Source organism: Ctenopharyngodon idella, chromosome 16, assembly GCF_019924925.1.
Source record: "Ctenopharyngodon idella isolate HZGC_01 chromosome 16, HZGC01, whole genome shotgun sequence".
NCBI classification, from domain to species: Eukaryota; Metazoa; Chordata; class Actinopteri; order Cypriniformes; family Xenocyprididae; genus Ctenopharyngodon; species Ctenopharyngodon idella.
The window spans coordinates 5,215,700-5,241,308 of record NC_067235.1 but is presented as its reverse complement, the minus strand read 5'-3'; the positions used below and the strand labels follow the sequence as shown (position 1 = coordinate 5,241,308).

At 35.9% G+C, this 25,609-nt stretch overlaps 4 protein-coding genes across 6 annotated transcripts in view; 2 read left to right on the top strand and 2 right to left on the bottom strand.

Moving 5' to 3' along the window:
• The first annotated feature begins 3,181 nt into the window (after window positions 1–3,181).
• mrpl51 (mitochondrial ribosomal protein L51) lies at window positions 3,182–5,956 on the top strand. The gene is made up of 4 exons (XM_051865626.1): window positions 3,182–3,363; window positions 3,536–3,600; window positions 3,687–3,794; window positions 5,657–5,956. The coding sequence occupies exons 2-4, from the start codon at window positions 3,537–3,539 to the stop codon at window positions 5,851–5,853; spliced, it is 369 nt and encodes a 122-aa protein (XP_051721586.1). The 5' UTR covers window positions 3,182–3,363; window position 3,536; the 3' UTR covers window positions 5,854–5,956.
• On the bottom strand, window positions 5,908–12,314 carry tfpt (TCF3 (E2A) fusion partner). Its single transcript, XM_051865625.1, has 6 exons — window positions 12,068–12,314; window positions 11,531–11,755; window positions 8,806–8,876; window positions 8,112–8,181; window positions 7,798–7,932; window positions 5,908–7,467 (listed from the first exon to the last, which is right to left on the bottom strand). The coding sequence occupies exons 2-6, from the start codon at window positions 11,753–11,755 to the stop codon at window positions 7,393–7,395; spliced, it is 576 nt and encodes a 191-aa protein (XP_051721585.1). The 5' UTR covers window positions 12,068–12,314; the 3' UTR covers window positions 5,908–7,392.
• Window positions 12,315–12,327: 13 nt separating this feature from the next.
• ndufa3 (NADH:ubiquinone oxidoreductase subunit A3) lies at window positions 12,328–14,210 on the top strand. Its single transcript, XM_051865627.1, has 4 exons — window positions 12,328–12,413; window positions 13,449–13,520; window positions 13,610–13,687; window positions 14,031–14,210. Exons 1-4 carry the CDS (start codon window positions 12,404–12,406, stop codon window positions 14,120–14,122), a joined length of 252 nt encoding a protein of 83 aa, XP_051721587.1. The 5' UTR covers window positions 12,328–12,403; the 3' UTR covers window positions 14,123–14,210.
• Window positions 14,211–14,343: 133 nt separating this feature from the next.
• Window positions 14,344–25,609, bottom strand: part of zgc:158689 (uncharacterized protein LOC791177 homolog) — a 33,359-nt gene continuing 22,093 nt past the window's right edge. Inside the window, exons 9-15 of one of the 3 annotated variants that reach the window (XR_007925495.1) lie at window positions 25,102–25,281; window positions 22,336–22,813; window positions 20,564–20,774; window positions 20,139–20,201; window positions 19,739–20,024; window positions 17,379–17,419; window positions 14,344–17,291 (exon numbers count right to left, since the gene is read on the bottom strand). Coding sequence is in view for 2 of the 3 variants with exons in the window: in XM_051865623.1 (XP_051721583.1) it covers window positions 17,219–17,291; window positions 17,379–17,419; window positions 19,817–20,024; window positions 20,139–20,201; window positions 20,564–20,774; window positions 22,336–22,813; window positions 25,102–25,281 (1,254 nt within the window). In the remaining variant the exon portion in view is untranslated. The remainder of the gene's footprint in view (window positions 17,292–17,378; window positions 17,420–19,738; window positions 20,025–20,138; window positions 20,202–20,563; window positions 20,775–22,335; window positions 22,814–25,101; window positions 25,282–25,609) is intronic. The other 2 variants (XM_051865624.1, XM_051865623.1) reach the window with 2 other exon arrangements.

The window sequence follows — 25,609 nt, the reverse complement described above, 5'->3', positions numbered from 1 at the left end:
TCACCATCCATCAAGGTATTTCTTTCAAACGTGTTCATTTTCCATTGGTCACGAATTAAATTTCGAGATTGCGTGCAACTCAGCAGCTTTATTTAGTTTCAAATGTGCGTTATTGTAAAAAGACCCCCAAATGGATGAAGAAAAGACTGTGTTGTGTGCTGGAATGTGAGCCTCATCTGATACTAGCAACTGTTTTACACCAACAGAAGCACAACATGACCGACTAGGGTTGCTTTTGACAAGAACAAGAGGGAATTTATGTGAAGCGTTCACTCTTGGACAGTATTTCAAAGGCATGACCAAATCAAGCTCATCTATTGGGAGTTTACCATTATACTCTTTGGTTTTGACTTACTAATAAAGTGGATTCCTCAATAATCATGGACCTTCCTCTTCCGACGTCTCGACTGGACGTTGATGTGGATTTGGGCTTTGCTCTCTTCTTCTTGGTCCTGCTCTGTTTGTTTCTGCTGGTTACAGTGGTGCGCTGTGCTCAGATGGTTCTGGATCCTTACAGCTCCATCTCTGCTTCCACCTATCAGGAAGAGCAAGTGGAGGGATGAATTGGTGGATGCATTAGGCTTGTGATGGAGGAAAATTAGATTGTAGCAAAACTTGGTGATATTTGGAAGAAAACTGACACAGATCTAAACTTTCTCTAACCCTCTGACTCTTGGATTTCTCTTGGAGCTCAGCTGGGAAAAAGGGATCTGAGAGGCATTCTGCCAATCATGAAGCACAACTAAATATAACTGATGCGGTTGGGTGACAGTGTTCTTAACAGGTGAGTGACAGAATATTCAGCGAGCCACTGCATTTTTTCTGTCTTTTATTTTTGGTTCAGTGAGTCTTAACTGTATTAACTGTAGAGCCGTGAAACTCAAAACCACATGTAAGGATCTTATTACACTTTTCCAGGTGATCACATGGCAATGTGAGCTTTCCACACATAACTAAATTTGAAACATTTGAAATAGAGTTTGAATAAGTGTTTTAATTAGTTAATGTGCATATAGTGCATGCTTTCATTTGCAAAGTGCTTGCAAAGTGACAGCTAAATAATAAAAAGGGGTTTATTTGAAAAAATAATGGTGTTATTCAGTATTCTTAAAGGGGTGGTTGATTATGATTTTACTTTTTTAACTTTAGTTAGTGTGTAATGTTGCTGTTTGATCATAAACAACATCTGCAAAGTTATGATGCTCAAAGTACAATGCAAAGGGAGATATTTTCTTTTAAAGAATTCTCTGTTTAAGGACTACAACAAATGGTTGGTAAGGACTACAACAAGCTTCTTCCCGGGTTAGTGACATCACTAACCCTAAAATTTACATAAACCCTGTACTGGACAGCACGCAACAAAAGGGGTGAGTCCATGTTGGGCTGCTTTAGAGAAGAGGAACAGTTGTAGTAGAGTGTTGCTGCCATGCTGTCATTTTACGCCGGACTGCTTCACAAACGAGAGTCAATTCAACGCTGGATTTGCACAAAAGATTAACATGACGTCACATGCTAATCGATGGGTTGAATCAACTCCACAGCAACTACATAAATTTATCCACTAACCATTCAGAAACGTCCAGTTTCATTCTAAAAGTTGTAACTTCTTCCTGAGTCTCTCCATCAGTGTCGACTCCGGTTTGAACAATGTAAGGATAAACACCGTTACTGACAATCCTCATTTTGGCTGCGTGAGATTCTCCAGCTTTGTTGTTGTTGAGCAACCGAATTGCAAGCTGTTAAAGCTCCGCCCTCTTCTGGAAAGCGGACGGGAGCAGCAGCTCATTTGCATTTAATGGGACACACACAAAAATTATGTGTTTTTGCTCACACCCAATAAGGGCAAATTTGACAAGATATAATAAATGATCTGTGGGGTATTTTGAGCTGAAACTTCACAGACACATTCTGGGGACACCAGAGACTTGAAAATGGGAATAATAGGTCCCCTTTAAGGTAAGGTTTTATATGATGAATACATCTTTTCCTTTTCTTTAATCAAAATTAAACTACCACATTATGACGCACATATAAAATATGATCTTTTTTTATATTATCAATTGTTTACATATATTTATTAAAATATTTTGAGTAAATGAATTAGCTTTTTGCCTTTTTAAGGCATTGTCCATAAAATGCCAAGAAAAACAAAATTTTACAAACCCCTCTGACATTTAATATCACTGAAACATAAATATAAAATTCCTAAACATCAGATGATTTGTGTATTGGCTCATTCTATAATTCTACATTTAACATCAGCTAAAAAAAAGTACAAAAACAATATGCTTTCTCAATTAAATGGCTATTGGTTTCAGTTTGTGTATTCTATATAAATTAGCTCCAGTCACAACCCTTACTGAAAACATTCTGCATTTTCACATTTTCAAAAAACAAAAAACAAAACAAAAATAAAACTTAATTTAGTATGATTTATATTCCATTATCCTCATGGGGACCAAAAAATGTCCCCACAAGATTAAATATTTCTGGTATTACTATCCATTTTGTCCCAAGGAAATACCTGAAACACACACACAATGGTTAAAAAAAACTATCTAATACATCCAAGACCCTACAGGGTAATTTCAGTGCCAGACATGTTATTTTCTTCATCAGGTTAAACAGTCATTAGTTGGTAACATAGTTGATAGAACTTAAATATTTTCTTAAAGACAATTCTATTACAATTTTTTCAATAAGTATTTAGATTTTAGAAATAAATTGTAGGCTATATAGATAATGTTGACAAACTTTTTTTCCCCTCAGTATTTTAAACTCGAAAATCCACTCACTTCAAAAACGGACACTATAAAAACTGTAATTCAAGGGAATTTCAAGCAAACAGAAACACCAAATATTGTTTGACATTAGTATATGCTTTCCCTCGAAATGTTTTTAGAAAAAAATAGACGAAATGTTCCCTAAATTGTGGAATGTCTCTACTATGTCTGAGGAAAATGTGACTAAGAAAATTGCCTTTGAAAGATTCTAACTAATGTTAATGTTAAATACAGAGGTGATTATATTGTAACGCTTGTTAGTGGAGGTAATATTATGTAAACTTGGAGGTAATATTATAGAAAGTCGAATTCACATACAATCAAACTCATTATTACGTCTGTGGTAATTCTCCTAGACAAGAACCTGGACTTTTAATTTGAAAAAATTGACCAATAATAACAAGCTGGACTTTTATTCTGAAAAACGTGTAATGGCTGCTTGGCTGCTGCGGTAGTATGTACACATGGATAACACACCGGTATCGCTAGATTTACGTGGAGGATTTCAGAAGTATTAAAATATTTAGCATTCAACTGTGGTTTGAAACACTTTCTAACTATCAACGCGGATTCACTGAAGGTAAAGTCGTTTAAAAGACAGCTTGAGTTGAGCACGCGAGTGCATCTAATGTCACTGTGCTCGCGACTGAAGGTCATGATTAGAAGAGATTTATGAATACATTTATCAAGTTATCAGTAGATGTAATGCTTGATGGCTTGAGAGTAAATCTGCGTTGTAAATGGTTTTGCAGCATGTCTGTGTTTGGTGGACTGATGAGTAGCGCGGTGACCTTCTGCGCGAGACACTTCAGCACAGGTGTGTAGATTCTCCTCATTTTATATTGTCCTCTTGCTGTAATGTGTTTAATATGAGTAGCATGATGTATGTCCTGTATCACACAGGCACTTGTGCTAGAATACGAATGCACGCCATTCCCAAACTGAAAGAGGTGGATCGATGGACGGAGAAGAGAAGCATGTTTGGAGTCTATGACAACATTGGGATATTGGGTGAGTGACTTTTTATATATGTGTGTATATATATGTATGTATACATATGTATTAAAGTCCTGCATTTTACCCTTAAAGGGATAGTTTCCTCAAATGAAAATTCGGTCATCATTTACTCACCCTCATGTTGTTCCAAACCCGTATGAGTTTCTTTCTTCTGCTGAGCACAAAAGAAGATATTTTAAATAATACGGGTAACCAAACAGTTGATGGACCCCATTGACTTCCATAGTATGGAAACAAACAAACAAACAAAATTACTATGGAAGTCAATGGGGCCCATTAACTGTTTGTTTACCGGCATTCTTTAAAATATCTTTTGTGTTCAACAGAAGAAAGAAATTCATACAGATTTGGAACAACTTGAGGGTGAGTAAATGATGAAAATGCTCATATAACCATTTTCTAATTCTGCGAATATCGTCCAGCCCTAGGCTGCTGTGTAGGGCAGGGGTTTTCAATCTTTTAGATGCCACGGACCCCCAAATATGATCATCCTTGTGTGAGGGACCTCCATCCTAAAATTTAAAAGGCAGCTATATATTTTTCTGTATGGAGACCAAATTTATACTGTGAAAATTTTATAAAGCGACGTGACGCAAGTGTTTTGTTTGCGCCAAAAAAACATAATTTACCACTTTATTTACAAAACATTAATCTCCAACGCGCATGTTCACGCAACGTCACGTCAACACATCACGCATGTGTCACACTTAAGACATCGATGAATAGTTAAACATCACACCATAGGCCCCGCCCACTGGCATTCAGTCACTTAAAGGGATAGTTCACCCAAAAATGAAAATTCTGTCATCATTTACTCACCCTCAAGTTGTTCCAAACCAGTACAAATTTCTTTGTTCTGTTGAGCACAAAGATATTTTGATGAAAGTTTGTAACTAGGCCACTTTGGGGCACCATTGACTTCCATAGTAGGAAAAAAACCCGTGAAGTCAATGGTGCCCCAAAACGGTTCAGTTTAACACATTCTTCAAAATATCTTCCTTTGTTTTCAACAGAACAAAGAAATTTATACAGGTTTGGAACAACTTGAGGGTGAGTAAATTACAGAATTTTAATTTTTGGGTGAACCATCCCTTTTACAGCTGACACTTGCCTACACTGGATGTGAGCGTTGTCACGTCAAAAGCAAATAGAACCCATTATAATCACTGATGCTGTCTACAGTATACAGATGCGCATTCAGTTTCTGATATACATGTGCTGCTGACAACAGGACTAATGAAAGAGTGAAAGAACATCTACTTTGCCTCGTCCAGTTTAAGCAGCTCGTTTGTGTCTCTCTTCAGATTTTAGAAGGATCCCAGTGTCGGAAACAATTAGTTTATTTTAATGGTGTCAGATCACATTGAAGGATTGTTTGTTTGGAGCATTTGACTGCAGATTGTTTTGTCAGTGTAATGGAGAGTTTGCAAAGAAACTTTTGCTAAAAGATGAAGCAGCAACTGTATGGAATCTGACAGCAACTACATCACAAACCGTAGTAAATAATTTCATAAAGCTTTCTCTGTAAATGGTTTTATATGGATGTTTTCAAAACACTTATGTCATGTGTCAGAATGAAGGTTGAAAATAAACATTTTTCTGCATGTTTTTTGTGCAAAAATAATTTTTCCACATGAAAAAAACTTTAACATAATTGAACCTCAAGGAACATATTAAAATAATTTTAAAAAATCCATGTCACAAACCCTTTAATCTTATTCTTACAGTTTATATATATATATATAAACACTTTTATATATACATTTATATGTACACTTTTCCAAGGACTACCATTTGAAAAGCTCTGGTATTGTTTTCACAGACAGTCCTCTAACACTGACTGTGTTTGACTGCAGGTGATTTTAAAGCCCACCCAAAAGACTTGATCAAAGGGCCCGTGTGGCTCAGAGGCTTCAGCGGAAACGAGCTTCAGCGTCTCATCAGAAAGAAGCGGATGGTAGGAGACCGGATGATGACGGATGACAAGCACACCCTGGACAAGAGGATCAGCTTCCTGTACCGCCGTTTCAACAGATACGGCAAACACAGATAGACTGAACGACAGCTGTTGTATACGTCTTCCTCATTTTTATCGATGTGAAGTTCATTTTGTGTCAAAAGTTGCAGCTCTGTTTATTAAACTGTAAAAAAAAACATCTGTCGCAATGTCTTTGTGATCATTACAAAAGATCAATGTCAAGGATTGAGCTCAAATGTGTGGAAGCTTGTTTCTGCCATGGAATAAAAACAAAAAAAAAGGTAATCTCACAATTCTGACATTTTGAGATATAAACTTGACTGTTTTTTTCTCCTTAGAATTGTGAGTTTATAAACTTAAAACTGCGAGGGGAAAAAAGTCAGAATTTGGAGATTAAAAGGTCACAGTTAGCTTTTTTTTGTCTTTCAGTTCTGACTTTTTTCTCACAAAATCCGAGTTTATAAGTCACAATTCTGAGGGAAAAAAAAGTCTGAATTGTGAGTTATAAGCTCGGAATTGTGGCAAATAAACGTTTATTTATATATTCATATACACTTCCAGTCAAAAGTTTGGAAACATTATTTTTTAATGTTTTTGAACGAAGTCTCTTATGCTCATTAAGGCTGCATTTATTTCATAATAAATACAGAAAAAACAATAATATTGTGAAATATTGCAATTTTAAATTATGATTTTCTAATTTAATATACTTTAAAATATAATTTATTTCTGTGATGCAAAGCTGAATTGTCAGCATCATTACTCCAGTCTTCAGTGTCACATGATCCTTCAGAAATCATTGTAATATGCTGATTTATTATCAATGTTGGAAACAGTTGTGCTGCTTAATATTATTTTATAACCTGTGATACTTTTTCAGGATTCTTTGATGAATAAAAAGTTAAAAAATATCAGCATTTATTTAAAATAGAAATCTTTTGTAACAATATACACTACCGTTCAAAAGTTTGGGGTCAGTAATTCTTTTTCTTTCTTTTTTTGAAAGAAATTAATACTTTTATTCAGCACGGATGTGTTAAATTGATAAAAAGTGATAGTAAAGATTTATAGAAAAGATTTATATTTTGAATAAATGCTGTTCTTTTTAACCTTTTATTCATCAATGAATCCTGAAAAAAGTATCACAGGTTCCGAAAAAATATTAAGCAACACAACTGTTTTCAACATTGATAACTGAGTATCAAATCAGCATATTAGAATGATTTCTGAAGGATCATGTGACACTGAAGACTGGAGTAATGATGCTGAAAATACAGCTTTGATCACAGGGATGCATTATATTTTAAAGTATATTAAAATAGAAAAAACATAATTTTAAGTTGTAATAATATTTCACAATATTATTGTTTTTTCTGTATTTATTATGAAATAAATGCAGCCTTAATGAGCATAAGAGACTTTGTTCAAAAACATTAAAAATAGTAATGTTTCCAAGATTCCATAAAAATGCTCAACACTAAATGAAGAGACAAAAAAAGCTCCTCAAAACCATTACTCATTCACCCACACACACACAAAAAAAAAAGTTCATTGATTTCATGTAAGTGTGGAGGTTCAGGAGTTTAAGATCATGTTTCAGCTTCATCTCTGGGATCAGTGAGAGAGTGAACTAGGACTGGGGAATCCTGTGAACGGACCCTCCGTCATGACCGTCTGCTCCAACTCCATCTGTGGGGGATAAACAAAACAACACGCATCTTAATATTATTTGCTAAGGCAAGCGTCACTATCACTACTGATCATAGTTAGGGTTGTAGGTTCTGCAGCATTTGTGCTCAAGTGATTCCTCAAACCATGTGTCTTGAGAAGAGGTGTGATGTTTTTTAAAAAAAAAAAGAGTCATTGAAGATGTACGTCCCCTTTCTGACGTGACATTTATTTTCTCTAGAGTGTAATATTACCTGCATACACTACCAACTGAACTGTAATGTGGGAGCAGTAACGGCTGCCTGTCCCAGGTCTATGTTCTTTAAAGAGATGTCCTCTGGTCCTTCATACCTGTGCGTCTCTCTCTCTGTCCTTTGGAACCCGGTGCCTCTTTTTCTTGGGTCCTCCTGCTGACTGATGAGGGAACGCTGGAGAAGAGCCATCTTCATCACCAGCGAGAGCAGGATCTAAAGCCTTTCCTTCATCCTGTTTGAACACATGAAGCGTGTTTAGTGTGTCATCGGCCACTGATTCGAACTACAGTGTTAGAGAACAAATAGAGTTTAATTACTTTCAAATAAGTCCGATTTGAAAGCAGAATCAGAATTGGGTGTGAACAGCTTTATGTTAAAGAAGTTTTTGTGGATAATCAGTGTGCTCCTCACCTCTAGTGGGATGGTGAGCTGAGCCGTCCTGTAATCATCTCCATACGAGTCCAGAGTCTTCATGAGGAACCTGACCACACACGTGCAGACGTTACACTGTGTTATGACTATGTTATATTGTGTAATTATGACATTAATGTATCAAATGACAGGGTTCTCTGTATTACGTTTCAGCATTAGTTGGGAGATATATAATTATATATAATAATATAATAAAGATACATTATAAATATTATATAAATAAATTATATATTTCAGGATATTTTCAGCACTAGCAACTAGTTTTGGCCTGGTTGTCATACAAAGAAATTATGAACACATGCAAAAACAAGAGAGAACCAACAAAATATTGATTATTATGCATTTTTTGTTTTGCATAGTAAAACAAAACCTGTAGTTGTAGTTTGCCTTTTTTTTTTGCCAAATACTTTAGTCAGATAAATACCAAACCAAGTTTAGTGTTTTGGTCTTCCCTCATATTTAAACTATTTAAAATATATAAATTATTTTCCTCATATTTTGATGGTTTAATTGAAGTTTTAGGGTCATTAAAAATAAATATCCTCTCCGGGCATCACTTTTGGCCACTACTGTATTGATTTATCATTTAACGCCATATTCATGGCAAACTCAGGAGTAATACATTTTAAATTAACCATCACTAGTGTTTCTTTGTAAAACAAAGTTCATGTACCTCCTTTCTTTCCTCAGTCGGCGTGTCAGTCTTTGGACCTGGTGAAGGCGTCCCAAAATCTTCTCGTTTACCTGAGAATGGGTTCATATGACTTTTGGTCAAGAAGCCTTTCACTTAAAGGGATAGATCAGCCAAAAATGAGAAATCCATTACCATTTACTCACCTTTTGTGTTCCCTAGAAAAAGAAAGTCATGTAGCTTTGGAACAACATTTTTTTTTTGGTTAAACTGTCCCACAACATCAGGGCTTTTCAATCTTTTAGATGCCATGGACCCCCACATATGATCGTCTTCGTGTGAGGGACCCCCATGCTAAAATTTAAAAGTCATCTCTCTATTATAAACACCCAATTTATACATTGAAATAATAATATTATAAATGTAAAATTAGTTTCTATTAAGTTACATTATATTTTTTTTTTGTACTCACTATAGTAATGTACTGTAGTCCATGAATACATTTGCATTATTTATTTAATTTTAACCTAATTTTGTTTATTTATATTAAAATAAATAAATAAACATTTTGATTAATCCATTCAGATTAATAACTAACTAGTATTTTTATTTGAATCAATGTTTTAAAAATCTAATTTATTTCTTTACTTATTTTAATCTTATTATTTATTATTATGTTTGGAGAGATTTTAGTTCCTTAAGAAACATACCCTAAGTATTAAATAAATAATTCACAAATTAAAAGGCAACTCTCTATTATACACTAGGGGGAAAAAAAATAGTAATCTAAGTAATCTAAGTAAAATAGTAATAGAATGCAACGGTTCAGATTGCTCACGGTTCGGTTTGTATCACGGTTTTAGGCTCACGGTTTCGGTACGGTTCGGTATGTGCTATGTTCAGGTAAAAAATTACTACTGTCAAATAAAAATAAAGCAAATATGAAAAAAAAAGAAAAAAAAAATCAAACAGCACAAATAAATACAGTAAAGCAAAGATACAAATAAATAAAGCTTTTCAGGTTTTTCATGTATCCAGTTTTAAGGTACAGAAATTTAATAAAGTTGCTAATAAAATGTAAAACAACATTGCATGTAATCTTCACTGTATAAATAAAATAAATATCAATCATTATTAATTATTAAGTTACAATTCAGTCATGAGCAATGAGTGATTTCCTTGTCTTTTGTAGTTTGATTAACATTAAAAGCACATTCAGACAGCAGGAATGCAAGGGCTGCTGTCTCTTTAAGACACAATGCACGGATCAGTACAGTGATACTGAACACAAGCGTTCTTTCGCGAGTGTTTAAGTTCACTTAAGACATAACCGACTATGCTTGCTAGGATACTCGCCAAGACGGGCATATTGGCATAATTTTGTGTGAATTTGTCCGTTCAAGCACAAGACTTGAAAGTGACCTCAATATTTGCGCGCTGTACACGCGCTTCCGCGTGCGCGCTTCGGATGAGTGCACAAATCTTCTCACTGCGCGCGCAAGTTCTCTTTCGCGACCTGCACTCGAATGTTTAAATTGGCAAGGCTTAAATGAGTTTAGTTTAAACGCAGATAGCAACGTGGTGTTCAGGTCTCACCTGCGCTCGCGCGCTATCAACACCCGGGTGATGACGGTGTAAATGACTGCTCATATATTATAGAGCATACGGCACTCGCATTGAACAAAGTTTAGGGGAAGCCAGAATGCGTATCCATCAACAGAAACATACATTGTCTGTTTTAATATCTTCTACAAACCATATTATAGATGCGTATACGTCGTCAGATATGAGATGAACCGCAGTGCAAGTGCGTGCCGAACCGAGTGTGCACAACGGTACGGTTCGATTTTTTTTTTTTTACCGAGAACCGTTTCACCCCTAATATAAACTATTTTTAGATTTCTATTTTTTTTATAGAAATATATATATATATATATATAGTAGTCAACATTTGAAGTGGATCAAAAAAGTTCATCAAAGTTGTCCTAAAACCTTCTTCTTAGGACAACTTTGATTAACTTTTTTGATCCACTTCAAATGTTGACTACTATATATATATATATATATATATATATATATATATATATATATATATATATATATATTTGTACTCACTACTGCTGCATGTATTATTTATTTATTTTAATCTAATTTGTATTCATTTTAATCTTATTAAACATTTTGTATTTAAATTTTTATTATTATTATTTATTATTATTTTTTGAGATATTTATTTCCTGAAGCAAAATACCTAAAATTTTAAATAAATAAAATGAGAAATTAAAAGGCAACTCTATATTATAAAGACCCAATTTATACACTAAAAATATTATAAATCTAAAATGAGTTTCTATTAAATTACATTATTTATATCTATCTATCTATCTGTCTATCATTACAAATCAGTGAGTGGAATATATATATATATATATATATATTCCACTCACTATTTTTTAATGTACTGTTAAATGTATTATTTAATTTTAATCTAATTTGTATTCATTGACATTTATATGAATCTTTATCTTTTAATCTATTTAATAGACAAAAAAAAAAAAAACAATAATTTAATTCACATTTTTATTCATTTGTTTATTTATTTTAATCTAATTTATTTATTTATTTATTTATTTAATTTTATTTATTTAATTTATTTTTTACAGTTTTTCTCTAGACATTTCCACTGACCCCCTGGGCGCCCCAGACCCCAGAGTTTGAAAACCCCTGCTCTACACCACAGTTCAGGGCAAATGCAAAAACAGTTCACCTGTTCAATCTCTTTGCACCTCTTGCTGAGAGCTTGATACTTTCTTTTGTCAAGCTCTCTCCTCTCGTCTTCCCCATCCTGTCCGGAGCCGGAAGGGGGCCCATCATTATCCAGAAGCTCACTGCCGCTGGGGCCCAGCTCCACTCCGCCCGTCTCCAGCTCTGCTTCCAGAATGTGACCCCCAAACAGTGGAGGTAAAGCGAGACCTGAGAAATCCTCCATCATCTGAAGCACATGAACAGACAGAATGATGCTTTGTCTTACTTAAACAACAAGTGTTGTTCAACAGATGGAAAGTGCATTCATCATGCATTCAGTAAGAGTGCTCAGTGCACCTTTCACCCAATATTCAGTTGGAATGGAAATAATCTTACTGCTCAAGCACAATCTATAAGCAAGCTTTCTGTGACCTCACATGGGTCGTTTCTGTTCTGCAGTATGAAATGCTTATGAATAAGCTAATATAATTTACATGATTAAAAACGTTTCTGTTTTTAACAGTTGTAATGATTGGATTAGATTCAGCTCTGTACTCACCTTTAGTTAGTGATGTTGTAAAGAGCCACACATGCTGTCACTTTATTGTAAATACTGAAGCTGTCTTTTGTAGCTACTCCTCATGAGTTCCGTCTATGTATAATTTAATCGATGCATCCAACCAAGGCACGTATTAGCCTATTTTATATAACAAAATAAAAGTAAAAATCTCGATTTTCATCTAACTTACAGCTATCAAAACAACGCGATCTAACATAAGACGCGTTATAAATACGTCATTGGCCGTTGAGCCAATCCAGAGCGAGTGCGTCAACAACATTTGTTCTTGAACTGCAATTCCCATGATGCCTGAAGCAAAGGACTACAGAGGCAAACATGGCGGGCAGTAAGTATATTTTGCGTGTTAGCTGCTTGAAACATGACATGTTTTTATTGTAGTTCTGTTCGATCGTATTGTATAATAACAGAATCAATAAGGAGTTGGTGATAGGTGTTATAAAATATTTGTGTAGTAAAAAAACAACGAGTGTATAATGTGCGAATACGAGAATGACCTTGGTCTCATACTAGCTGTGGTATTCTTTACTGATCTTTAAACATGAATACAATAATTCCTATGGATATGAGATCTTATATCTGTTGTGCACCTCTGACGACTTTAGAAACCTAACAGAACTGTGATACCATGTTTTTTTCCCGACATGTACGTATTCTCAAAACATATTGCAGTTATTTTGCACTACTGTTTGTGGTTTATACACTACCGGTCAAAATTTTGGAATAATTAAGATTTTTAAAAAAAAAAAAAATTTTTTTCAAAAAAGTTTCTTATGCTCACCAAGGCCGTAATTATTGGATCAAAAATACAGTAAAACAATAATACTGTGACATATTATTACAATTTAAAACAGCTGTGCTGCTTTATATTTTTGTGAAAACCTTGATAAATTTTATTTTCCAGGATTCTTTGATGAATAGAAAGTTAAAAAGAATAGCGTTTATTTGAAACAAAAATATTTTGTAACATTCATGTCTTTACTGTCACTTTTCAGCAATTTAATACGTCCTTGCAAGTATTAATTTCCTTTAAAAAATCTTTGACCCCAAATTTTTTTGAATTGTAGTGTATCACAGTTTCCAACAGTTCTTACACATTGTGTTAATATTTCACAATATTACTGTTTTTGCTGTGTTTTTGATCAAATAATGCAGCCTTGTTGAGCAGAAGAAACTTCTTTCAAAAAACGTAAAAAAGCATGATTATTCCAAGTGTTTGGCCGGTAATGTATATTAAGTACCACAGTATTATCATATAATACCATTACTGTGCCATGGAAATCAAGTCATGCACTGTAATCAAATGACATTAAACAACACAACCAAATAATCTGTACATTGACAGTACTCTCTCTTTCTTTAGTTGGCAGGTTTTTGAAGAATGCTTGGAATAAAGAGCCTGTGATCACAGTTTCCTGTGGACTCGGACTGCTGGGTGAGTGTGAGATTAATGTACATGATCGCATTATGAGTGTTCATCTTCCTGCTTTATGAATCTAATTAAATATTTTGTGTCTCACTCAGCTTGCATTCTGCCGGCTGTGAGCCCTTTCACAAAGTACACAGGAATGATGAACAGAGCAATTCCATTTAATTATCCAGGTATATTATTCTTGCACAATGTGTAAATGGTTCAGGTCAGGGTTATTTGGGTGTTTCTTCAGGTAGGGGAACTTGGTAATATATTTCAGATATTGTAAACAACAAAGTAATGTTGTTATTATCAAAGAAATGAGAAGAAGAGGACATCTCTTCCACTTCTTTAGGAATCCCCATTTATTTAGCAATAACATTTGTTGTATATTGTAGATAATTCTCAGTCATTTATATTGAAAAGATTAAGCTACGTGCATTTAATCTCAACAGGCATATGCAGTTAGCTAGTTTAAAGTGTCATCATCTGCCTGTTAGTTTGATCTTTTTAATCTTGTTTGACTTTCTTCAGTCCCGGTTCGAGATGATGGAAACATGCCAGACGTTCCAGCGCACCCATGTGACCCACAGGGGAGAAGCTTGGAGTGGCTGAAAAACCTGTGAAAAGTCCTTCAGAATCCTGTACAGTCCAAACCCTCCTTTACTTCTGTCTCACTAGATGGATTTCTCTCAATAAAAGCTCTTTATTTAATTATCTTGAGGTTTTTTTAATGATATTTTAGTCTTTACAAAATAGACTTGCCATATCTGGTATACTGCTACAGTTTTGAAATGCTTATTTGGCTTTTTAGTTTGTATATAGAGAATGACACACCTAAAACCACAGAGATTAACTTTGTTTATTGAAGTACATTTAAAAAAAAAAAAAAAGAAGAAGAAGAAAAAAAAAAGAGGGTGAAGTCTATAGAGTTATCATGATGTTAAAACATTCATGAGTCCAAAATATATGACTGATCCATACAGACTGAATCCTGAGCATTAGGGAAAGTAGTCATGTGTCTGTCAGGTGTCTTCATACCACATAAGCATAAAATAATAATCAAAATAGTACAGCAAAGCAGCCAGACTGACTTGTACAGTAAAGTCCTGCTTTAAACACCAGTGTTCAGTAGCAGGAGTCTCTGGGATATTTAATAAAAGTACAATGTCAGCAGGGATCAAACCTGCTCAACCGCGATTACATCAGTTCGGAAATTAAAATTACAAACTAATACAGGCTAACATGCAGTGGAGTCCAAAAGTCTGAGCAGTGTCAGGTGTCGCAAGTTACGTAATCAGATTACTTTTTTCAAGTAACTAGGTTAAGTAATGCGTTATTTTTAAATTTACAATAAAATATGAGTTACTTTTTCAAATAAGTAACTCAAGTTACTTTGTTTTCCAATGTACTGACTGACTTTGCATTTCCTTCAGCATGAGGCTTATTCATTTCACTTTTGGTGTGAAAGGGCCTTTACATTTGCCAAAAATGTAACACTTTTTTGTTATTAAAAAACAAACAAGCAAGCCCAGCCCAGGCGAGAAAAGCAACGCAAAAGTAACCTTACGGATTACATTCCATTAAAAGTAACTTTTCCCAACTCTGAGTCTGAGACCATGCAAATCTGAGATGCTTTTCATTTCAACTCGGAAATACGTTCTAGGAAATGAACATGGCATTCCAGATTTCTAGATCGCCGATCGAGCATAAACGAGCGTCACTGATCATGTGACTCAGACGGTCCCAAATCATGCTGGAGAACATGATCTTCAGGTTTTAGTGCAGAGACGCAACAAATATTGAATCTGTGATCATTTTTCAATTCATCTTACTGAAGTTGTTATGCTGATACATTAAGAAAACATTTGTATTAAACATTTCAATATTCTCAGACTTTTGGACCTCACTCTATTACAGTAGACAGTTATATTTACATATATAAGGCTGTAGATGAACCTTTTTTTTTTTTTTTGCATTATTCAATTTAAGATATCCTTATAATAGAAAAATGTTAATAAAAAGAAGGTATCAGAACAAACTGATCCTGGAGTGAATAAAAAAAAATCTAATGTTGATGAACAGTTATCATCAGTAATAATTAATTATATTGGTTTCACTGTAACATCTTTTAAGACAAACCTTAGTCAGGTTAGACGCCATATTGAATTTAACGAGGTTGTGAGGGATAGATGTACAGTCTTTACAATGGCACAATGCTATAAACGTCCTAGATCACGTCATTTTCACAACTCACATTTAAAGTTGTGGAGTTTTTGTCTGCGTTTCATCAGCTGAACAATGTATGTTGTTAAACAACAGTACAATCCATTGAACACTGTAATTTTGCAGCCTCGTTTTCACTCCTCTCAAAATTAAAATATGGCGCTACCCTGAACCAAGGTCTGTTCAGAAACAATTTACTCAAAACACAAACTCAAAAGTAACTGAATCATATTTTTTAGGTTAATTTCAAACCACTGGACATAGACATTTCCTCTGTCCCAAAATGATGGCAAAAACATAGGGAAGGAAGACAGTTTTTCCATGTCTTCTTTTTTCTTTTTTTTTAAATTTAACAACCTACAGCCACAGCACTTCACCAGTCACATCCTCCAGCACATCTACACTTTCCAGACCTTTCTTTCAATTCTTAAGATCTTCTCTCTGCACACAGCAGTCTCACTCTTAGCCTTCAAATCCCTCACCTACAATCTGCTGCAACTCATGACTACAAGCTTTAGTTTGGGAGATTTGGGCTTTAACAAAATACATAAGACAGATGGAAGGGGGGACAAGAGACAAGAGCTGAGAACATCTTCACACCAGACTTTCACAAACACAACGCTCTTCCAAAATCCTTCCAAAGCCCTTCTGTAATTATACTCCATTTTCCATTCAATTTATTCCTTCCTTTGACTACAACAGCCTGCACACCTACTTCTCCTAGAGAGTTCCACGATGTCTTGTCTTTATTTCATAAAAAAGTTTTCGGAGAAACTATCTGATCATATCATGTGGGAAGTACACTCAGTTAAAGAAATAATTCACCCAAAAATAATGTCAGTATTGTACAAAAAAGAACGGTGTAAAAATTCTCTTTGTATAAAATTCTTCAGAAATTCTCCTTTAGTGTTTCACAGAAAAAATAATACAGCATATGTGGAATGAGATGACAGCGAGTAAATAATGACAGAATTTACATTTGGATGAACTATTCCTTTAAAAATTTAGATAATGAGATGTACATTTGAATACCAAATCACCATTCTATCTTCAAGTAAATCTAAAATATATCATGTGACTAAACTGGGCATCTCTACTGTGAAATAAGTCATCATTTTCATTTTGTAATTTACTACGTTTCACATCATGCATCGCATTAATGTCCATAATAAGAAATCAAATGTTATAGGTCAGATTTTCCCCACTCTATTCCATGTGCACTCATCTGAAATACATAAAAACCCTTGAAATATTTCATTTTCTGATAATGTAATACATATATAATAATATACATATGATGTACTGAATGCTAATTTATCTTAATACATTTATCTGAGCTTTAATTCTATTAGTTATATGTGTTTCTGTTGGCAAAAGTGTAGAATTTGCCTCTCAAAGGTTCAAAACATTATTCAGTATAATATAGGCACTGCATTATGGGGTTAAGCATTAGTGGCCTTATTACAGTCAGCATCTCTGGTTGTCAATCAAGGGCTCTACTGTATTAGTGGGGCAGAGCGATCATTGGTCACCGTCTTCCTGAGTCGAATGTGGGCGAACGGATTGATCCTGTGAAGAGGTAAAGTTTAAATCAACTAACCCATCAGACATGGAGCGTATTAACATGTTCTTCTAAACAGAGGTGACTAGCTGTACCTGGTGGGTGATGGAGGTGGAGAGGTGAAATCACTGGACATCTGAGGAACATGAACACAGTGTCAGTGTCAGTAGAATATATGCCAAAATATTCAAAATCCTAGCATGATTTAGAGAGACAAAAAAGTAAACATCTACAATAAGAAAATTTATAATATTAAATAGGAATAATCCCTTTTTACAAGATGTAATATAAGTCTCAGGTGTCCGCAGAATGTGTCTGAAGTTTCAGCCCAAAATACCCCACAGATCATTTATTATTCCATGTTGTAAATGTCCATTTTTTGAGTGCATGCAAAAATATGCTCTTTTCATGCATGTGTCTTTAAATGCAAATGAGCTGCTGCTCCGCCCCCTTTTCAGGAAAACGCTTCCTTCATTTACAGCTCCTGCTTGCATCGGATACTCTGCCAAATACTAACAAAACATCTGCTTGGTTTTGATTATCATCTCTATCGCAATAACGCTCATGGACATTGCAGTTCTTCTTCATCATGAAAGTTTATAATCTGCATGCGTTTTAAAGCGATATCAGTTTAAACTTCTAATTTATCATTTTCTAAGCGCACACATCTAAAGCATATGCACAGAAAGTTGTCAGACGGCACGTCCTGTGAGTATTAAACTAACTTCTCTTTCACGTTTTATTTAAACTGTCAAATACACACAAGGTTATGTCAAAAACACAAGGTTCACAAACACAGTCTGTAATGTCTGCGAACGTAAACAGCAGGGACAGAAATCGCATGTGTATATTAGATCTGTGGCGCATTCCCTTCAAAAACAAAACTAATCCACTGTGTCTTCAGCAGCTCAGATGACATGAGTAAATGAAGACTGTTATGTTCACTTTTATATCCAACAACAAAACACCTCAATTGCTTCCCAGACATTCTTCTTCCAAAAGGTGTTTTTGTCTTATCCTAATTCACCCTCTGGTAAGTCTGCTACAATAAGTGTTCACCCAACAAAATGGTTTTCGCGGGAAATTGCGTACATACACCACTCTCCCGTGTCTCGTCATATATGTCAGTAAAGAAACATTGCTCCGGCTTCTTTGTGTGGGAGTGGCATAGGTTAGTTGTCACAGAAAGGTGCTAGAAAGGTTGACATGGAGCAGTTAAATCTCGAAGCTCCGGGGAATCACCCATTTAAAAAAACGCAGAACAGAGGAGAGTCTGCTGGCAAAAAGAGAACTCAACAGAGCTCGTAATAAAACAAGAATCAACATAGGCTTGGCTTTTTGGAGATGGTGCATATATAGTGCATATTTAATTAGGTAAGGCCTCATTTGCATATATACACGTAACATTTCAGAAAGCATGTAATATGAAAAAAGTGTCTTTAAGGGTTAGTTCACCCAAAAATGAAAAAAAAAAAATCCCATGATTTACTCACCATCAAGCCATCCTAGGTGTATACAACTATCTTCGTTCAGACGAACACAATCAGAGTTATATTAAAAAATACCCTGGCTCTTCCAAGTTTATAATGGGAGTGAATAGAACTCGAGAAAAAAGTGCATCCATCCATCATAAAAGTGATCCATACGGCTCCAGGGGGTTAATAAAGGCCTTCTGAAGCGAAGCGATTTTGTGAAATCTTTTTAAACTATAATAACTAGCTTTTGGTAAACAGCCATACACATCAAGTTACAGAGAAAGAGTGACCTCTGACCCAATGTATGATGCAGGATGTAGGAGTAGCACAAGCTTAGACGCCTCTCACGGTTCAAACAAATATGGCTGGGTAACAAACTCAAGCTCCTCCGACATCTCTCTTTAAAAATTCTCGTTTTAGACTTCTAATTCATGACCGGTGTTTTGTTTTGCTCTATCCTCTGCGCTTCCGTGTTCGTCAATATGTCATACATCGGGTCAGAGTTCACTCTTCCACCAGCACTCGATGCGTATAGCCAGTACCGGAAGCCAGTTATTACAGTTTATAAAGTTTTAAATATGGATATTTTTCTTACAAAAACGCATCGCTTCACTTCAGAAAGCCTTTTATTAACCCCCTGGAGCCCCACCATCCCCCATTTAAAGGTCGACTGATATGGGTTTTTCTCTGGCCGATGCTGATATTTAGAAATCAGGGCAGCCGATGACCGATATATGATGCCGATTTTTTTGGCCTATTTTCTTTTTTTCCCCCTTCATCTCATAAAATCTAACAGTTAAGTAATAAGAAGTTATACAGAAAATTGCTTAAATTACACATTTATTGAACAACACAAGCCTCTCCAATCAGTATTGCTTGAGGGTGAGTAAATCATGGGATAATTTTCATTTCTGGGTGAACTATGCCTTTAATGTACTGTGATTAAAGTATGGTGCTAACTATTAGTTATCATTTTTTACCCTATTGGCATGCAGTGTCTTGCCTTATGTAGCAATACAGTCAGAAGAGACAGTCATGATGATGGTGTGTTTTCTGACCCTGTCCTTCAGGCGCAGTCTTGGGCTCATCCTGCTGGTGTCGGGGTTCATCATGCTGTAGGGTCGTGGTCTGAAGGTGCTGACACGCTGAGATATGACGCTCCTCTCGTCCTCTGAGTCAGGACTGACCTGCTGCGGCTGACCAGCGGGAGGAAGCCTGTCCAACTGCCCCATGCTTGTGCTGTTCACCTTAGACAGGGGAGTAGGACTGGATGATGAGAGACAAAGAGAAAAACAGGGGAATTATGGGAATGCATAAACAAAATTACATCAATCGGCTGATTATTTGAACATGTATGGGGTTTTGTTTTCCCCTTCAGACCTGACATCTTGTCCGGGAGTGTTTGGATAAGGCTGTGTGTAGGAGAAGGGAAACCAGCCTTTTCTGTGAAGGAGAGTTTAGATCATTAGCCTATATAACATGAGCATCTGAATATCTTGAGACTTCTGAGCTGGATACGTTTAGGCATAAACATGTACAGTGGCTCTCATAAACTTGTTTTTAAAAGCCTGTTCATACTAAATGAAATGGAAAGACTGAACATTATTGCTAATTAAGGAAAACAATGTTCACACCAATTGAAATGAAATGCCAAGTCATTATAAAGCAAGAACAGGCCATATTGCTGATAGAATGACAAACATAAATAATTATTTAGTCCTGCACCATTAAGTAAGCACACATATGAAGCATAGCTAATGTTTTATTGCCCTTGTTTTATCAACTGATGATTGATGATCAGATACCGTCCAGTTCTCTCATTCTGGCCATAGTGCCAGCCGTCTCTGGGTTCGCTGATCAGCAGGGAAAGAGTGTCTCCAGGCAGGAAGGACAGCAGACATGAAGCTCCTCCTCTGTCTCCTCCCTTCTCTCCCTCTGTGGAGTCGGTGGAGTGAGGGAACAGAGCCTCCACACGGGACGGGGCACAGAGAGGCAGCACACGGGGAAGAGTGGAGCCTGAAGAATCACAACCATAGGAAGAGACAAACATTTAATACAATTAATGGATAAAAAAAAGAAAAGGGACACGATCCCCCAAACAGGACTGAAAGGGGTTTGTGAGATTGTGATGATAGAAATTAATGTTCTAAATTAAACTTCATTAAAAGGTTCGTCAAGACAAATTTTATGTTGGCTTGAGAAAGCAGTTTTTGAAGTAGTTTTAAAAGCTCAAAGTTTGAAGGTTTTAAGTCTCTCAGATAGATTGATTGCTATGTGGATGTTAGGGTTTGGCTATGCAGTTGCTAGGGAATTCTGGGTGGTAGCCAAGTTGTTGCTATGCAGTTATGAGGGTGTTCTGTCTGGTTGCTAATGTGTTGCTATGTGGTTGCTAGTGTATTCTGGATAGTTGTTATTGCATTGCTATGCACTTACTAGGGTGTTCTGGGTGGTTCCTAGGATGCTCTGGGTGGTTGCAAAGTGGTTGCTATGGTATTGCTAGGCAGTTGCTAGGGTGTTCTGAATGGTTGCTAGGTGGCTGCTAGGGTGTTACTGGGCAGCTGTTAGGATGTTCTGGATGGTTGCTAAGTGGCTGCTGGACAGTTTCTAGGGTGTTCTGGATGGTTGCTAGGGTGTTGCTGGGCAGTTTCTAGGGTGTTCTGAATGGCTGTTAGGGCTTTTTAAAAATAAACTGCTTAAATGGAAAATCAAAAATTAAGAACAGTAAGTCTATTATGAACTAATTATTATGATGCTGTAAACAAAAGTGTAGACATTTTAAACATTTCTGACAATAATAATATCAGGAAAACTGTTAAAAATGTCCATATTATTTTACCTAAATATATACAGTACTGTGCAAAAGTCTTAGGCCACCATTAGATGTTGTTTTAGTAATATCATATAATGACTATATATATATATATATATATATATATATATATATATATATATATCTTTATTAGAATATAACTAGAAAATACAGTAAATTTGTATGCAGCATTAAAAAACAGAAAAAATCAGAAAAAACAGCTTCTATAGGCTAAAGTGGCAACTATTTAGTGACCCTTGACCCTGCTATTGCTCAAGTGTAACCCTCAAGTTACACTTGAGCAATAGCAGGAACCTGGCTCTCTTGAACCTAAATGGAACGGAAAAGGACTGGAAGGCCAAGAAATCTTTCAAAATCTGATGAGAAGTACATTTAGTGATATGGATGGTCATTAAAACATTGCCAAAAAAAAACAAAGCTAGTGGTGGCCTAAAACTTTTGCACAGTACTGTATATATATATATATATTTAATGTATGTATATATATATATATATATATATATATATATATATATATAATAACAAATATCTTGATTATTTATATTATTGTATTACAATACATAGAATTACATTTTCATGTTATAGTAATTGGAAGGGTTAGGTGCCAAGGAAATATTTTAATGCTCCTCAAACAGATTTCATTTCCTGAAGTAAAATATAATGTCTTATTTTTATCTTTTGATTTTGGGCTGAAACATGACCCGGACATAAATGACTCAAAAATGGCAAAAACAAAATCAGACCCACCCAAGAATCCCATCCGAGTGTCGCTGGTCTGTCTCCTCGGCAGTGGCAGTGTGGATGTGGAGTAGAGCTCTGGACCCTTCAGCACATTAAGAGCGGTGGGAGAGCTGGACACTGTGTGATGGGCTGTGGACAGGACAGGTGTGAGTGCGCGGGACAGAGGGGCGCTGTGGGGGAGCGGAGGGCTGTGGGGGGCCGTAAGGGGTGGAGTCAGGCCCTGCAGGGAACTGTGGGAGGATGTACAGAGAGAAGACTGTAACCCAGCTATGCTCACTGCTGGCTGGGAGTGGGCGGGGCTAGCTGAAGAACTGGAGTGGGCATTTCCATTCTGCTGAGATGTGTTGCTGGATGAGAGGCCAATCAGAGACTGGGAGAGAATGTCTGACTGGGACGACCGCTGCTGCTGCTGCTGCTGCTGCTGCTGAGAACGGCTGCTGCTGTCACCATTCAACAGAGGTGGGACTTCCTGTACAGACAGCCTCTGAGAGAGGACAGGGACATGAAGCATCATTAGTACTATATCTTGATTAATTACAGGGGAATTCAGTGGATTGATGATTTATATTGATAATGACAAATGTAGCAATAAGGTTATAAGAAATGCTCTTTGTTCTGTCTCTTTAACAAAGCGTGGAAAATGCTAAACAAATTTCATTTAAATAACAAAATTAAGAGGAGTGTCCTACAAAATACTACATAGGATTTTTCCAATTAAAGCATGTTTAGGGAAAATTTAAGCTGGACATTTCAATATACTGTAATGAACGGAGGAAATGATAGACTCACTTAAACAGGTTAGTCTTCTTTATTAAGGTGAGCACCTGTTTGGCCAATGCTCCTGCCTCACAGACAGCGAACAAACTTCTGGAACATTTTCCCCAGAACCCCGCCCACACACCCCACCCCTTAAAGCCCCACACAAGCCGAACACATAACACAGGAAAAGAACATACATGCACTTAGATTATTTCTGAATAGAACTTAAAACACTCTTTAGACTTGCTACAATACCTTTGAATTTTGTGCACTGGAAAAAGAAACAGTTTTGCATGTTTTATCATTATATTTACTCAAGAGCCTTGTCATGTGCTGGCCCCCCAGTGGTGGACAGTAACAAAGTATTTTTTTTTTACTTTGTTACTGTACTTAAGTACATTTTTCAAGTATATGTACTTTACTCGAGTATTTTTATTTTGAGCAATTTTTACTTTTACTTCACTATATTCCAAAGCTGTTCTCGAGTCAACAACTCATTGATTCAATGATCCGTTTAGAGCGACTCTCCAGTGAACTGAATTTACAAGTCTGACTGAAAATTAGCCAAGAACTGAGGGATCCTCTGAGAGCGCGCGACTGATGGCGAAAAGTAAGTTTCTAATGTCGAATTTTAGGATTAATTATAGTAACTGAAAATCATATTTAGGTCACAACTGTCAGTTTGTGAACTAAATCTGTAAAGGGCGACCTGTTTAAGCCCACTAAAATGCTTCAAAGCGGACACGTCCACATCAATGTGTCTACAGATCGCATTCTCGATTCAAACACCCACGTGATCTCTTTTCTATGACATCGATATTCCTTTGTCTGTGTCTGAGCCAGAGAAAGCAAGTGAACCACACAATATTGTTATTTCTAAGTTACAAAGTTTAGTTTGGATGTAAACACGGAAGTCTATGTTAGCGATCAAAACAAATCACTTTTTAAAACTAACTGGCGATTCAAATAACGGTTGTATCATTACATCGTAACGGCACTAGGTGGCGACAAGTGACTGGTAAAAATGTATTTGACATTGAATGATTCATTCAAAAGATTTGTTCAAAAACATCGATTCATCCAGTAATGAAACAAATGAAGTTATGAGTGAATCACTGAATTATTCTTTCAAAACCATTTTTTAAATAATTAAATAAAATCAAATATTTTTAAATAGACTACAGCAATTAATATTTTGTCTCTAGTAAATAATTAATATGTTATTTTGTTAAGTTGTCTGTTCAGAATCATGAGAGAATCATGATGTCTATTTGAAAAAAAAAAAACTGTGAAAGCAGGCGTAATGATATTACACAGCGCCTGTGACCCCCTGCTTGCACAGGGAGCGTGCCTTGTAACCATGGAGACATTTGTGAGAGATGCTGCGTAATATCATTGCGGCTGCTGCACCCATGGTACGGCAGCAAAGTTCCTTGATTATTATGTCGGAATGAGAGTATAGTTCCTAGCCATATCGGCCTAGAAAATCGCAACCTTTCATTTTCTGTCGGCCTTAGTACACAATGTAACTACAGAAGAGTCAAGTTTTAAATAGGAAAAATATCGAAACTCTTTGGTCATTTTTGAGCGAGATGCTAACGGTCTAATCAGATTTAATGAACTATGCTAAGCTATGCTAAAAGTGGTACCGCCAGACCCGGAGATCGGCTGAATGGATTCAAAAACAGTAAAACTCAACTGTTTAACTCTAGGGGAGTTGGAAAATGAGCCTATTTTCAAAAAAAGTGGAGTGTTCCTTTAAAATACAGTCATAAAAATATGACATTATGATACTAAATACAAAAATGTGGACATTTTAGATTTCAGTTTTTGTGTATATAATAATAGGGAAAATTGTATGTATTATTTCACCTAAAAATCAAAAAGTAGAAAATGATATTTCACATAAAGAAAATTAATCCTGTTTTTAAGACCATTATGTTTACATTTATGCATTGTGACATTTTCATGACAACTAAGCCCCTGTAATGTGAAAATGTGATTGTCCCTCACTTGTTCTCCAGGTTGAGAGATTCCCAGTTTGGCGTTCCGCAGGACCTCCGCTAGTCCAGCTCCTCCAGAGCTCTGGGGGGCAGTGTGACGCAACAGGTTCAGGGCTCGTTCTGGTAGTTTGGTTGGCTGGGCACATGACTGTTGCCATGATGACAGCTTCTGAGACAACAGCTCTCTCACCTACCAAACAAAATTAGTTTTTTATACTGTCAAATGCTATATACACAGCTAATTTTCTTAAATTTAGAGGCGCTCTTGTTTTAAAGTTAAGATAAAAGTGAGATAAAAATACATTTGCTGAAGCAATTATGACATTTTAGTTTGCTTCTACAAGTCTATAAGGCACTCTTTTATCACGACTCATGTTTCATGGGACACCAAGCGCTCTGCATCACAAGTGCAACGCTGTACCAGGTGAGCTACCAAACAAGTTTACTATGACTGAAAAGCCAAACATATTGAGCTGGTTAAGTGATGCAAACATCAAAATGCATTAGTTTACAAATGC

Bases quoted from the DNA above. Each gene is read 5' to 3' on its own strand.
- tfpt (XM_051865625.1), bottom strand. From the start codon at position 11,755: ATGATGGAGGATTTCTCAGGTCTCGCTTTACCTCCACTGTTTGGGGGT. The intron at 7,933-8,111 runs GTGAGGAGCACA...GTGTTCAAACAG, and splicing joins AGCTCACCATCCCACTAGAG to GATGAAGGAAAGGCTTTAGA. The intron at 7,468-7,797 runs GTATGAAGGACC...TATCCCCCACAG, and splicing joins ACAGAGAGAGAGACGCACAG to ATGGAGTTGGAGCAGACGGT.
- ndufa3 (XM_051865627.1), top strand. The intron at 13,521-13,609 runs GTGAGTGTGAGA...TGTCTCACTCAG, and splicing joins CTGTGGACTCGGACTGCTGG to CTTGCATTCTGCCGGCTGTG. The intron at 13,688-14,030 runs GTATATTATTCT...GACTTTCTTCAG, and splicing joins AATTCCATTTAATTATCCAG to TCCCGGTTCGAGATGATGGA.
- mrpl51 (XM_051865626.1), top strand. From the start codon at position 3,537: ATGTCTGTGTTTGGTGGACTGATGAGTAGCGCGGTGACCTTCTGCGCG. The intron at 3,601-3,686 runs GTGTGTAGATTC...TGTATCACACAG, and splicing joins CGCGAGACACTTCAGCACAG to GCACTTGTGCTAGAATACGA. The intron at 3,795-5,656 runs GTGAGTGACTTT...GTTTGACTGCAG, and splicing joins TGACAACATTGGGATATTGG to GTGATTTTAAAGCCCACCCA.